Raw genomic sequence first — 16,238 nt, forward strand, 5'->3', positions numbered from 1 at the left:
AGTTTTTCAACGATTGTTGCCCATGTTTTCTGTTCCGTTTTATGTTCCTGTTCTGGGATTTTTCTTGACACCCGTCTCACTACGTTACTGAACGGGCGCTGAAGACCTTGCTGTCGTGCGTCCAAAACCCATCTACTACTACTACTACTACTATGAATGAAGCTCATGCTTAGCGACCAAGAATTGCACAATATCACATCATTACAATTGTTGCCATCTAACATACACGCAAAGTAATGGAATGTGTACCAAAGTAATGTTTGAAGCCAACATACATAACGGGGTACTAAAAAATGTAGTATTTTCGTAATTTGGGTTCCACCAAAATACAATAGTCACAAACCTGAAGTTTTGACGCCTTATAATTTTAGAAAGGAAACGTTCTCCCGATAACCTTGTTTAATCATTTCCTTTATTTTCGAAGTTATTGGCCAAATTATGTATTCGAGATGTAAAAACGAAAAACCTTTAGCGATTATGAACACCTTTGCCTCAAATTGCAGAATAGGAGTTTTAGCACCTTATTCACAACGTAGTTCGGAGTGTAGTAGGAGGAACAGGAATTCTCAATTGAAACCAAAAACTTCATACGGACATATGTCGTAGTTAGAGTGTTACTACACAGACTGCAAATCATGTTAATGATTGAACACTTCGTATGCCAGCAGAGCTCTAGATGAAATGTTACACTAGTATAAAATGTTCCTCTGGTAATTTGGTCATGCTTAGTGATCATAAAATCTTTTACTAGCATCTGATGCAAAAGCAATTCCTAGGCTCCATATCCATTACACGGTAATAATTTTAAACAATTCTTTTGGAGGAACATTCGAAACTGAGATTTATGCCAGAGACGTTGCAGCATTAGAAAATTGTAGCGAAATGCAGGAAGATCTGCAGCGGATAGGCACTTGGTGTAGGGAGTGGCAACTGACCCTTAACATAGACAAATGTAATGTATTGCGAATACATAGAAAGAAGGATCCTTTATTGTATGATTATATGATAGCGGAACAAACACTGGTAGCAGTTACTTCTATTAAATATCTGGGAGTATTCGTGCGGAACGATTACAAATGGATGATCATATAAAATTAATTGTTGGTAAGGCGGATACCAGGCTGAGATTCATTGGGAGAGTCCTTAGAAAATGTAGTCCATCAACAAATGAGGTGGCTTACAAAACGCTCGTTCTACATATACTTGAGTATTGCTCATCAGTGTGGGATCCGTACCAGATCGGGTTGACGGAGGAGATAGAGAAGATCCAAAGAAGAGCGGCGCGTTTCGTCACAGGGTTATTTGGTAACCGTGATGGCGTTACGGAGATGTTTAGCAAACTCAAGTGGCAGACTCTGCAAGAGAGGCGCTCTACATCGCGGTGTAGCTTGCTCTCCAGGTTTCGAGAGGGTGCGTTTCTGGATAAGGTATCCAATATACTGCTTCCCCCTACTTATACCTCCCGTGGAGATCACGAATGTAAAATTAGACAGATTGGAGCGCGCACGGAGGCTTTCAGACAGTCGTTCTTCCCGCGAACCATAAGCGACTGGAACAGAAAGGGAGGTAATGAGAGTGGCACGTAAAAAGAGCTCCGCCACACACCGTTGGGTGGCTTGTGGAGTATGAATGTAGATGTAGAACTTGTAAATCCCGCAAAAGTTGTAAAGTTCTTTTATTATCACACGACCGGTTTCAGGCTCTTATACCTCCATCTTCAGGTGTCGTAACTTGGTGCTGTGATCCCCGAGCGTCGTGGTGGTACACGTTCACCGCAGCGCTCAGGGACACACCACCAAGTTACGACACCTGATAATGTGCTTGTAAGAGCCTGAAACCGGTCGTGTGATAATAAAAGTAATAAATACAACTAATTTCTGAATTATATTCAGTCAGAATCCATTCCAGGCCGTTAAAACCTCTTTATTTTATTCAAACAAGAAAGAAACCTTTGCTTTTGTGTCCTTTTGTTATTGATGCAAAGCTTGGTATAATATACCACATTTCCAGTTATGTACAAACACTAGGCATCGCACAGATCGCCTAAAATAGTTCGCTTCCTAAACAAATTCCTATTACATAAATAATTAATTTGTTGTACTTTAAATAATCAAACTTAAAATCTTGATAGCTGTCTAATCCAACAAATTCTGAAAAAGGACAATATCCATCAGTTTCAAGACGAAATACTTAGTGAAAGAAGATCAGTAATCGATTAACACGACACAACCCATATAATTACAATGATTATCGTAACTGCAGCCTTCTATGTACATTGATTTCAATGCAAGAAACATTTATATTCCATTTACAAAATTATTCTGTGATGTAAGTTATTCTTTACATGGTGATAGAAGACCCATATATTGGCAGCTCTTGGACTGATGATGATACTATCTAGCAACCAGTAGTCAGCACTAATATTGTACTTTCCAATCTATATAACAGGAAATATCTATCTCAAGATACAGGCTCATCATTGCACAGGGAAGGGAATAGAAAGAGGTACGTGTTAGTAATTATTCTTCTCAGCTGATACTCAGATTGTTTAAGCTATTAAATATTGTTATAAAAAGTGACTTAACATCAGAGCCACGTATCAGGGGAGTGACAATGTAATGACATCCATAATGTATGCAAAATTCACTATAATCTGATGGTAAAAAAATGACGAGGTCTACATAACTATATGAAAATGTGGCTTACCATTGTGAGATCACTGGTTCGTTCCACTGTTTCCCTGAAGAGCCTTGTAGGCTCCACTGTGTGAAAGCATATATTAGCATTATCAGCAGAAGATAACAAATGTTTTGTACTACAAGATAAAGTTGGTGATTATGCATTGCGTTTACTATCGCTTTGAGTAACTTTTCGATTTTAATCGAATTAAGATATGTGTTTGACAAAATAATACAGACAGTTTAGACTTGGACTAACATTGTTTACTTTTGTGCAAAGGTCAAACTATTCTGGTCCACAAGTACACTGTAAGCTATTACGCTATATCACTAGCAACATCTGTAAGTGCTTTGTCGTGTTACAGAACAAACTTTTATGCATTTCGATAAATAATACACATCGTTTTGGTATTATTGAAGTTTGACACCAAGATCAATCATAGCTCAAAGACAAATGTCACTTAACCTGTAGGTTAAATTAATAGTGCTATGAGTGGTTCATGTCTATTTTTACAGAACAATCAGGCTAGGAGGGAATGCCATATGTATTTTGTACTCGAAATATTACGGATGTAGATTAATAATTTTATTTTGGTCCAAAGATCGTATTTTCGTTCACCATTAGAGATCTGAAATTGTACTTACGTACTGTGATAAGCAACGTGTGTGCGTGGTATGTACTAGAAATCATTAGGCATTTGATGAGTACTTTTAGTTTGGTCAAAGATTGTGTTTTCAAGATACCAAACTCTCACCTCCATGTGAAAGTTTGTTCCTCCATTGCCTCTGGTGGTGTGGGCCTGTTGTGTGTTTACAACTCATATTTGAAACATTATGAAGGTGTATATATGTACTCCATCACTGCTATATTGTGATCTGATTCTATATCTGATCCTGGTTACGTCTTACAATCCAGTATCTGATTTCGAAATCTCTGTCTCACTATGAAGCAATCTGACTGAAATCTCCCCATATCACCCAGCCTTTTCCAAGTATACCTCCTCCTCTTGTGATTCATGAACAGAGTATTCGCTATTACTAGCTGAAATTTGTGACAGAACTCATATTAGTGTTTCTCCTCTCTCTTGTCTTCTTCCCAGCCCATATTCTCATGTAACCTTTTCTTTTACTCCTTCCCCTACAGCTGCATCCCACTCCCCCATGACTATTAGATTTACATCTCCCTTCACATATTGTACTACCCGTTCAGTATCCTCATATACTTTCTCTGTCTCTTAGTCTTCAGTTCGCGAATTCAGCATGTATACCTGTATGGTTCAAATGGCTCTGAGCACTATGGGACTTAACATTTGTGGTCATCAGCCCCTAGAACTTACAACTACTTAAACCTAACTAACCTAAGGACATCACACACATCCAAGCACGAGGCAGGATTCGAACCTGCGACCGTATCAGTCGCGCGGTTCCAAACTGAGCGCCTAGAACCGCTACACCACCGCGGCCGGCGTATACCTTTATATCGGTGTTGGTTTTGCTGTCGATTATGATGAGAACAACCTTATCACTCTACTGTTCACTGTAACACACTCTCTGCCCTACCTTGATAATCATAACGAATCCTACTCCCTTTATACCATTTTCTGCTGCTGTTTACATTACCCTACGCTCATCTGACCAGAAAATCTTGTCTTCTTTCCACTTATCTTCACTGACCCCTACTATATCTAGATTGAGCTTTTGCATTTCCCTTTTCAGATGTTCTAGCTTGCCTACCTCGTTCAAGCTTCTGACTTTCCACGCCCCAACTCGTGAACATTATTCTTTCGTTGTTTATTCAATCTTCTTCTCATTGTCGCGTTCTCTTTGGCAGTCCGCCCCTGGAGATATGAAGACTATTCCAGAATCGAGACTGTTCTGGAATCTTTTGCCAATAGCGAGATCATCATGACATCTTTTCAATTACAGGTCAGATGTCCTGTGGACACACGTTACGTGTCTTTACTGCATGGTTTCCATTGCCTTCTGTATCCTCTTGCCGTTATTCATTGCTGATACTTTCACCCTTACGTGCAGTTTCCCATCCCAAGGAAAAGAGAGTGCCATGAATCTCTGTCTGTTCCTACGTCCTCTTTGAAATGGCTGCTGGAAGAATGAGGGTGACATCCTTTGCTGGAAATCTCCAGCTGTCAACGGTCATTATCAATCAAAATTTAAGCTGCGGCAGTTTTCAATCTCGGGACCGATGACGCTACCGCTACACCAGGAAAAATCAAGTCTGTTGTATGTGGCTGCAATTTCTAAAATATTCAGTTATATTGTAATGTTCCTGCACGCAACAGACAACTTACCTCGTCTTACCGCTGCAACTGCTTGAAGGCCGGCCGCGGTGGTCTCGCGGTTCTAGGCGCGCAGTCCGGAACCGTGCGACTGCTACGGTCGCAGGTTTGAATCCTGCCTCGGGCATGGATGTGTGTGATGTCCTTAGGTTAGTTAGGTTTAAGTAGTTCTAAGTTCTAAGGGACTAATGACCACAGTAGTTGAGTGAAAGAATTAAAAATTTTAATTCGCTATATTCAGAAAACTGACGATTCAAACTCTGGCAAACCTCAATCAGACCTTTCTTTTCCTTGAACATTTTGAAAACATCAATTATTCTACAATTTCGTACATCAATAATTACGTATCTTGTGACAACAAAGATATGAATATTACTTTCAATGTATGCACATACGCCAGGTTGCGTCCCACTACTACCAACAGCTAACTGTTCGCTCGCTACCTCTCGCATTAATAATATCTCAAAGTTGCTGCATGCACGCAACAGCAGAATCAACAGCCAACTTTCCAAACGAAGATATGAACATCCAACTTTCAAACTCTATCGGTGCACCATCCGTATAAATAGTAACTAGAAATTCACGATATGATCACTCCAAGACAAAGTATCTGTTTCAAACAGAAGCATACATGTATTCCTTCCGTACTACGAACTTGGGTAAACGCGCTATAATAGCTGCCGTTAAATTCAGGCTGCTCCATTCCCAGAAGTCACACTAGTCCAGGGCAGCAATCACTCAGTGTGTGCGGTGGGCCCATAGACAACCACATTTAGAGCTTGTGGAGAAGCTCTTCTTGAGCTAACAAGTGCTTGCGACCAAGGATTACATGACTGATCTCGTCTGTGTCTTCACTGCTGCCAATAACCACCTCTGCCACCAGAGAGGAGAGAGAAAAGAGCAGAATACAGTAGGCAGTATAGGTACCCTATGGCCTTGGGCTGCTAATGGAAACCTAGGCAATAGTGCCGCATACGCAACAGTACATCTCCTTATGGTATACTGAGTGTGCAACTGGTATTGAGCCAAACAAATTTCCGCTATACAAAAGTACATCTTTCAGCTATGTTTTGACAAGACTATAAATAACCTCCACTGATATGGATCATAAGCGTTCAGTGTCACAACAAAAAGCCATACGTTCTTCTATAAATAATTTTACTTATTCTGTTTCTCTGTTCCTGTACAAAGGGAATGAGTCTCCAGATAATAGGTGTTTGGCTTCCAGTCTAGACCCGTACAGTTTGGCAAGATGTTTTGTCAGAGTTCAGTCATGAGTTAAATCACTTGGATCGTTTTAACTAAATAATTATGATACATAATCTTTTCCTAGCTTGTAATCGTCACCATCATCGCACTCATTTTTGGAGCTGCTCTCCTCTCGCAAACTCTTAAGAATCGTATGTGGGTTTGGAATAGGGAGAGATTCACAATGCATATCTGGTCGTAAGGGCGAAGAAATATTAGGATATTTTATATCCATCTTTCTTCTTCTGTCCAACAATAACCATACAACAACAACAACAACAACAACGATTTATATGTTTTTGCAGCTCCCTATACACTATGCGAATTGCAAAAAGCACTGATTTCCTCTTCACACTATTCCACAATCTCATTCCCTCAACACATGTAAGGCGTACCTTGTGTTGTTCTCATATTTGTCTTGGTTGCCAAGCCTTATACGAAAAAAGTTTGTTTAGCAGACATTTTTCACAAAACTATTAATGACCAGTCTTTTCTTACCAATTACATAGTTCACACAAACATAATAGAATACGTTTCTGTTATTCAAACACTTGTTGAAACTCATTTCTAAGAAACTGTAAAAGTACATCTAACAATACAAATGTAGTCTCACGACACTGCACCATGTCCATAATCAATTAATGCTTCCCCCTAACAGTCAGATGGTTGTCACAAGTGTAGCCAGCTACTCCATGTTATTAAAATACAATTTTCCTTACTTGCAACAAAATTTCTCCTGGTGAAACATAAATCTAAATGAAAAATGAGTTTACTTCACTTCTGAAAAAGCTGTACACGATACAAAAAAATTAATAACAGGTCCGAAATCAGTATGAAAAAGTCTTCCAAGAATAGTGAAAATTTAACAGAATCGAAAATCATATTGGTTTGTATAACCGAGTGCCTTTGAATGCGGCACAAAATCCAAATCGTTCAGATACTTCTGAACATAGCGCCGTCCTGGACTGTAGAGTCAGCAGTCTTGCAAGGTATAACTGGTATACTTCCAACGTTTTTGTATTTTTTAATTTCTCTAATTTAATTGTTTTTAATTGCCCAATAGCACAACTGGGTTAGTGTCACATCTTCGAATTTTTAGTTTTCCACCAACACCATCTTAAATTTTTGATTCTACCATCAACGTCATTGTGAAGTGAGACTCACGCTCAAGGATACTTCAACCCAATAAAGACAAGGCATTAATTATCAATGAAACACAGACCCTGACTTATAACTTCCAACATCCTTTATTTAACAAGTGCATGGCTACAGCAGACTGCTGTTACCCCAGAATAATATACATAATTACCCTAGAAATTGAAACATTACTAAACAGACAAAATGTCTACGGGCGTCAAAGCCTATCCCAAACAAATAATTTCGGTAACCCTCTTTAGATAAGTCTTAAGAAGTATACAAACAATAAATGGTATACTGACAAACACTCCCACAGACGCAAGACCCCTTTATAAGATATAACAGCAGTAAGCTTTTAAAAACACAGTAGAATGAAAGGCATCGTTCAGATATTACAAAATTTCAGTGACAAGTAGTACCATATCAGGAGTTTGCGGAAACTCAGATCGAGTCTGAGTGAAAGCTGAAAGGAACGGTGAAGAAGGAAAGACGGACGCCTCGTCGTCACCAGGAACAAATAATGAAATACTCAACATAGATTCAATGAAGAACTGGTGTCTACTGGAAAACACGGCGACCGCGCTATCGCTTACAATACAAACTGGCAGCCGTCAACTCGTCGTCCTCCAGTTAAAACGATCAGCTACAACAGATGACGCGCACCGCTGATTACACCACGGAAACACCAACATAAAACCAAAACAGGCAAACCTCATTCAGACAGGTAACCACTGTTCACTACGTTGTGCACCAGTGGTCAGTACAAAACACACTACAAGGGAGTCCCAACACTATAAGATCCCTTAACTTCAAACAGCAAGAAACTCAATAAACATGTATACAGCAGAACTCTAAGAACCTAAATAATTCCAACCGTTTGATTCTTTAGCGTATCTGGTTGCAGGCTGATTTATACGAAAGGCACTTTCACATCTTCACATCGTTTAGCAGCTCAGACGAGAACATAACCCTCTCACAAGACGCAATACACACACACACGCCGACCGCACGCCCACGTGACAGAAACAGGCAGAGAATGCGCGAAGAGCGACCGTCGACAACCAGACTGCACAACGGAGCGCCAACCAACAGACCAAAGCCAACCATCTCCCCATTTTTTTCTTTATTGTGATTTCATCCCCCTGCGTCATATCGGCAGGGGAGGGCTATAAGCGGCACAATCCGCAGCTTTTCAGCCGAGTGACATGACAATAATACGAGAGTAAAATGTTACATATAAGGCGATAAAAATGAGGACATAAGACAGAGTAAGGGGAGATAATGGAGGTAAAGATAAACTGACATGGAGATGTTCATGGAGTGACAATTAAAAAAGTCGACATAAAGTTAAAAAACACAGTTGGCAATTCTCAAAACACTAAGAAGACACTGAAGACAAACGCACAGGTTAAAGGTCATCCACAGTGTTAAAAACACTCCAGAACAACACACCTTAAACCCACTTGGAGCACATACGATAAAAAATAAAACTGACAGGTGGGACCTGCCGAGGGAGAGGCCAGAGAGGATGGGAAAGGAGGGGAGAGCAAGTGGCAGCTGGGGAGGGGGCGGGATGAAAAGAGTAGGGGTGTCCATGGCTACACCAAGAGGCAGGAAACTAGTGGGGCAGGAGATGAAGAGGGAAGACAAGGCAGGAGGGAGTGCAGAGACACTGAAGGTGAGCACAAGAGAGGGAGGGAGAGTAGGAGGGGAAAGACACAAGAAGGGAGGGGGAGAAGAGGGAGCCACGAGGAGGAGGCAGGAGGAAGATGGGGTTAGAGTTGATAGGAAGGGTACATGTCAGGGCAAAGCTCATCATCCGGGAGGGGTAGATGGTTGAAGTTGCGTTGGGAAAGGAGGCGGATGGTGTGGAGATGGACAGAGGTTGGGACACTACGGTAAAGGCACAGATATGGGCTGGGGATGGAGAGGAAGGGATACACGAGGGGGTGAGTGTGATCAATGTGTTGGACAATTTATAGTGTGTAGATGTGTTCAAGGAAAAGCAGAATGTGGGGGAAGGTGATGAGGTCGTAGAGGATATGCATGGGGGACGGAAGGCCGTTGCAGAAGGCAAGGTAGAGCGCACGGTGTTTGAAGATTTGGATGGATTTATAGAAACTGGGAGGAGCTGATATCCAAGCCACGCTGGCGTTACAGAGGATGGGGTGGATTAAGAATTTGTAGGTGTGAAGGATAGGGGAAGGATGCAGACGCCATGTCCAGCTGGACAGAAGTTTCAGGATATGAAGTCTGTTGTGAGCTTTGTGTTCGATGGTAATGAGATGGGGAGTCCAGGTGAGGTGGCGGTCTAGGTTGAGGCCAAGGTATTTGAGGGTAGGAGTGAGGTTTTTAGGACGGCGGTAAATGGTGAGGTAGAGATCATGGAGGTGGAAGTAGCTGGTGGTTCGACCTATGATGATCGCCTGGGTCTTGGAGGGGTTGATATGGAGGAACCACTGGTTACATCAAGCAGTGAATTGGTCAATTTGGAGGGTACGTTGGGACCATTGAAGGTTAGGATAAAGGGCTAGGTAGGCGATGTCGTCACCCAACTGGAGGAGATGACTCGTATCCCCACAGCGTCGTGTTCTTAAATAGCCGAAAAGCGACCAAAGGGGAAAACCACGGCTACATGATACAGAATCGATGGCATAGATATTAAATGAATATTGGAGATGACACTGTCGTTTATCGACTAGCAAAGTCATCAGAGGGTAAAAACAAATTTCAAAACGATTTATAAAAGATATCTGAATGGTGCATAAATTGACTATTCTCCTTAAATAACGAAACGTGTGAGGTCATGCACATGATTACTAAAAGGAATTCTTTAAACTTCGGTTACACGATAACTCAGTCAAACCTAAAGGCACTAAATTCAACTATCTACCTAGGAATTACAATTACAAACAACTTAAATTGGACAGAACACATAGAAAACGTTATGGGGAAGGCTAACCAAAGACTGCGTTTTATTGGCAGGACACTCAGAAAATGTAACAGATCTGCCTACACTACGCTTGTCCATCCTCTTTTAGACTACTGCTGTGAGGTGTGGGATCCTTACCAGATAGGACTGGCGGAGTACATAAGAAAGTTCAATGAAGAACACCATGTTTGTGCTAATGCGAAATAGGGGAGAGAGGGTCACTGAAATGGTACAGGATTTAGGATGGACATCATTAAAATAAAGGCGTCTGCGTTGCGTAGCAATCTTCCACGAAATTCCAATCACCAACTTTAACTTCCGAAAGCGAAAATTTTTGTTGACGCCGACCTAGATAGGGAGAAACGAATACCATGATAAATTAAGGGAAATCAGAGCTCGTATGGAGAGATATAGATGTTCACTCTTTCCACGCGCTGTACGAGATTGAAAAAATAGAGAATTGTGACAGTGGTTCGATGAACCCTCTTCCAGACACTTAAATGTGATTTGCAGAGTATCCGTGTAGATGTAGTGACTCCACGATCACGAAGAAATTCAGGATTTTATAAAGATCATTTTAAAAAATTAATCCATTTTATAAAAACTTGTCTCTGCAGATTGAAAATATCATTCTGGAAACATTCCGTAGGCTGGCAGAACTGAAGCTGTGAGAACGTGTCATCAGTAGTGCTTGGGAAGCTCATTTGGTAGAGCACTTGCCCGCGAAAGGCAAAGGCCCCAAGTTCGATTCTCGGTCCGGCACACATATTTAATCTGCTAGCAAGTTTCAGTAAAGTATTTCTTTCGCCCTCGTACGTTACATTATTTGCGATAATGTAAATGCACTGGTTTGACGTCATTTTCCTTTGTGACACTTCTCCATCTTATTCTACTTAGAAATGTAGGCACTTTAAGTTTTCTAGTTGCACTTTCTTCACAAACCTAAATAAATTCATGCCACTACTGCCCACTCTGCAAACATTTAGATATGCTTCGCTGAAGATTGCTTTTCTGATCGGCCCTTAACTTAAAATACCACACTGTCCGATTACGAAGGCGCCTTGAAAAGTAATGCCTCCGTTTTTTTATTTTGTTTTCAATATCGGCTGTTACATGACAATGGTATTAGCCGGTAGACTTTTCCGCATCGCTGACGCAAGTTGCAACCCTCTGCCGCCAGAGGGCTCCAAACTATAGAATGCATCATGGCGATGTATAACATAACACTGTCAGTGTACTGCGAGACACTCAGAAACCAGAAAACTCGAATTCCAAGAGTTTGTCCGCATATCGAACACCCTGTCCTTCAGCACGACAATGCCAGACCACACACGAGCGCTGCGACATCTGCAAAAGTCTTTGGTTCACCGTCATCGACCATCCTCGATACAATGTCGACTTGGCTCCATCCAGTTTCCAGCTGTTTCAAAACCTTGAAGAACACCTTTGAGGATTTCAATTTGATAGGGATGAAGCAGTGCCACCAGAGGTGATGGCGTGGCTCCGTCTACTAAGTCAAACATTCTGCAGTGACGATATTAACAAACATGTCCCTCGTTGGAAGAAATGTGTTATTCTCCAGGGTGCCTACGTTCAGAAATAAATGTGTAGGCACGAGAAATGAAGATGCATTATCTTAATAAGGTTGGATTATTTAAAAAGTTGTAAGAGTTTTCACATAGAAAATCGGAGACATTACTTTTCAGCACGCCCTTTTAGTTCACACTATTTGCGGGGTAAACTTTCTGCTTGTGGCATTGTTGGTATTGCAGGGTTCACAAAATTTGCCATGAGATAAAGTATCCAATAGTAACACCTTTCGTAATTATCTGAGCTGCATCTCTCAGTGAATACCAGTGAAGGTATAAATTACAACTCTTCTTAACAATATATTACCTTTTGCCACCCTTGTCGACATGAAGAACAACTAAAGGTGCAAACCTTTAGTAGTCTCTCTGTTCGGTTACTTCACTCCGTTCGGTTGGTAAGCTTTATGCTTACACTTCTGTTGGTGTTTATACTATAGCAGCAAACCTTTAGTAGTTCTTCATTTCGACAGAGGTGCGAAACGAATCATTTATGGCCCTGATGTTAAAGTGAGAGAGAAGCCAACGAATTAAGGGAGCAAAGGAGCGTCATGTTCACATCCTGGTAATTAAAAACGAAATCCTAGCACAGTTGGAATGTCTTTGACAGGAGTATCGTCAAAACTGTACAGATCAGGATACTCTTATAGTGCCATTTAAACCTGAGAGGCTTTTCCAAATAGATAGTTTACTGGAAGATATATATAAATGTCTATAATTTAATTCTCTGTTAACAACAGACTAGCCGGGGAATTCCGTCTGTGCTCTGTGTTGTTTGTCATTTCCGTTATTAAATATTGTTTCTTGTTCAAGCGGTGGTGCAAAACTGCAATTACAGTTTTTTGGCCATAGCCACCATCATTTTAAAGTGGGTGTAGTATTTCGGCTCTTCACTGCTTCCAACGTCCTTTGATAATCCATTCAGTTTCTCCATACGCTGTAGCCAATCATCTAAGAAATTATCCTTCTGGTCTTCCGGAACTCGGTTCAGGAATGGACATACTGACTTCAGAAAATCTAAAAAAATAAAAAGGCAAATATTAGATAACGATGAAAAATCACAAAGCATACAACTATTATACTTGAATAATGGTTTAAGATATCGAAAGCAACATTTTATCAAGATAAAGTTCGCAAAAGAAAGATTTTCTACAGTATGTTCAATGCATCAGACTTTATCTATGGATGCACTGTTAATTACTTGTTTATTCATCCATAGAGCATTTACAGACTGTGTCAGACATGCCATCTTAGTAGAAAAAGAAACAATTTAAAAAAAATTGAACGTATAGCTCCATGGAGCCTACATAATTAATTTTTCCCTTTATTGTTTTGTTTTATTCATCGTGTTTAGTAGTAAACGTCAAAACGTTCAGATAGTAGTTCTACCTGAACATTAATTTTCCATTGTCTCTGTTTATAATTATCTATGATATAGAACGGCCAGTTTTCGACAACACAGGGTGATTTTCACCCCGTGTACAAAGTCCATGGATTAACCGATGAGAGGATACGGAACAGAAAAGGTCTAATGAATTTATGTCCGGAAATTCATGATTTCCAGGTATTCGATCATACACTGTTATACAGACTGCGGTCTAATGGACGCTGCACCATGCAGCCATTGCTACAGTATGTGTTGAAAACGATTTTCGAGTGCCTCAAGGCATGTATGTACGCGCCGTAGCATGCTCTGTCTCACACGTTCACGTGGGCCAGGCTGCATCCGAACAGTGTCAAAGGCAGCATGAATATCCTCCTTCCTTGTCTCCATATCTGGAATGATTCTGTGCACAGAATACTTTCGCGATGGCCTCACAACCAGGAACCACACCGGTTGAGATCCGGTGAACGTGAGGCCATGCAACTGGACACCCTCGTCCGGTCCACACGATTAAGATGCGTCCAGTAGGCCGGAGAACCATCATGTAGTAGCCACGTAACCCTTCGAATCATCAATGGCACTTCTTCCAGTAAGGGAGGCAAAGTCACCCTCAAGAAACGCCGATAGTTGCGTCCCGTTAGGTGACGCTGAAGGAAGACTGGTGCCAAAAGACGATGGCCAATTATCCCGGCCCACACATTCCGCCTGCTCTGATGCCCATAATTCGCTGTCATCGTACCATGGGGTTCTGCATATTATAGCACAGATCAGTGATAGGAAAGTTGAACATACCACTCCTCGTAAAGGTGGTCTCAGCTGTGAATAGGACAGAAGACACAAATCCCCGAATCGGGTCTGCCTGGTGAAGAAACCAGTGACGAAACTGCTCCCGATGTGGTAAGTCTGTCTCTAGAACGCCCTGCACACGTCTGAAGTGATGAGGGCAGTAACAACTGATATAGAGAAAGTTCCACACGGTCATCTGGCTTACCCCTTACTGGCGGGCAAACCGAATGGTACGGTCTCGTTCCTGATGTGTTAATCATATATTCTTCCAAGTCTGGTGTTCGAACATTTCGGGTACGTTCTTCATGTTTTCTGTTTCCTGAAACGACCCTGTCTCAGACAAATGGCGATACACTGTTGCAAATATTGAATCCTGTGGTTACTGTCGGTGAGGATAGCTCTCCTGAAACAATTTTGCTGCTCCCCCCCCCCCCCCCCCCCCCCTCTTTGCCATTTGCCTTTCCGCAAGTGAACACTATGTCGGAACCATTGTGTACAACACAGTATGATACCCACTTCAACATATATCACATAGAGAAGTGAATCGGACACAACGTTACCAATTACTACGGCAGGAGAAGGCTCTAGGGCTTGACATCTGAGGAACTGTACCACCCTCTAGGAGCGACACACGCCCTGTCCTCACACTTTTACTTCTGCCAGTACCTCCTACCATCCAAATGGCAAAGGACCCGCGTTCGAGTCTCGGTCCGGCTCACAGTTTTAATCTGCCAGGAAGTTTCAATGCAGTACGGTATCTGGTTTCTCTTTAAAACAGAATTAGCTCCGGTCATAATATTTTTTCAATCTGGTTTCCCGTTAAAACAAAATTTGCTCCAGTCATAATTTTTGGTCAATCAACGACAATGTTTTCAAAATTTTTGAAAACATTTTGTAGATGGAGCACAGCGATCGGTATAAAATGCTAAAGAACCCTAATTACACGGATCTCGCTCCGTCTGCGGTCACCAGCACCCATAACGGCAGAAAAATCCTGAAGATGGTTCGAGGAACGACCCGAAACCTGTTGCTAACAAATGAAAAATCTGGAAACGCGACCAGGACTGTTTTTATTTAATTTTTAAGACAATGTTTTGATTGGAACAGCACGAACACGTAAATTCACTGTTCGCTCCATTCCGCACATTATTATTTTTTTTGCTATTTAGTAAATTAATAGCCATACTTGCTCTCATTCATACATGGGATTAACCAAGTTGTATAGCGTCATGTTCCTGACGTAATACACAAATAACTTAATGAAATGAAGATATGTACAAATCCATTACACTATGTGCTGACACATCTATGATAAGTGTACTTTGGTCTGACCGGTCGAGAACTGTAGCCCTCGCATTATTCACATCTGACAGCTGGTGTACATGTTTTTGAGGTTAGTTAGTTTACAACATTATGTTAAATTTAAGGGTTCTGAATATTAGTGTATTTCACGTAATGAGTACATTTCTGGGTGCGCGCATACATATTATTCGACAACATTTTCACGGTATACTTGTGGGAACTAAATGTCAGAGAAGGACTCAATATTTCATATTGCCCAATGTTATTGGCTGTCTGTAGGTAAGATTGAAAGTTATATTATACGGCACACTGACGGATCTACTGAAATTAGATTTTAAGTAAAATGTCTCATGCTAATGGCGCTGGCTAATATTGAATGCCTGTCAGAGCAGTCTGTTACGGTGTTTATTTTGTGCATTTTGGTGTGTTGTGAAATGGAAATGGGTTCGAAATAGAGGAACGGACACTTATTATTGAAAATATTTAGTGGTTTCCGGACTCACAAAGTACTTACTTGTTGCATTACACATTTACACAGTAAAATAATATTGATGGAGAAACGTTATTTAGGAACATATTTTTTATTATATTTGATGTATTCCCCGTAATTTACAAAGACATACTACAAAAAGAATGGAACACATAACATCTAGCATATATGCCAAGACTACATATATTGGGCCAGGAGGTCTAAACATGTCAACTCAATGCTGACACACGTAACACATATTTCGAGCACGAACATTCAACACTTCCTGTTGAGCAAATATTTTATGTGCTCACAATAATCATGAACACTACATCGTTTCGGAGCACTACGCATTGTACTCTATGTTGTTAAACCATACAGTTTTTCATATACCTCGAATTTGTCTTTACTGAGAGCCT

At 41.0% G+C, this 16,238-nt stretch overlaps 2 protein-coding genes across 2 annotated transcripts in view; both read right to left on the reverse strand.

Annotated features, from left to right (window-relative positions):
• Positions 1–11,108: 11,108 nt before the first annotated feature.
• The window catches only part of LOC126335159 (juvenile hormone acid O-methyltransferase-like), a 46,463-nt gene continuing 41,333 nt past the window's right edge, over positions 11,109–16,238 (reverse strand). The window contains exon 6 of the mRNA XM_049998133.1: positions 11,109–12,895. Within this exon, the coding sequence (XP_049854090.1) occupies positions 12,711–12,895 (185 nt within the window). The 3' untranslated portion in view covers positions 11,109–12,710. The remainder of the gene's footprint in view (positions 12,896–16,238) is intronic.
• The window catches only part of LOC126335162 (juvenile hormone acid O-methyltransferase-like), a 230,888-nt gene continuing 226,837 nt past the window's right edge, over positions 12,188–16,238 (reverse strand). The window contains exon 8 of the mRNA XM_049998136.1: positions 12,188–12,247. The gene's annotated coding sequence lies outside the window, so the exon portion shown is untranslated. The remainder of the gene's footprint in view (positions 12,248–16,238) is intronic.

Source organism: Schistocerca gregaria, chromosome 2, assembly GCF_023897955.1.
Source record: "Schistocerca gregaria isolate iqSchGreg1 chromosome 2, iqSchGreg1.2, whole genome shotgun sequence".
NCBI lineage: Eukaryota > Metazoa > Arthropoda > Insecta > Orthoptera > Acrididae > Schistocerca > Schistocerca gregaria.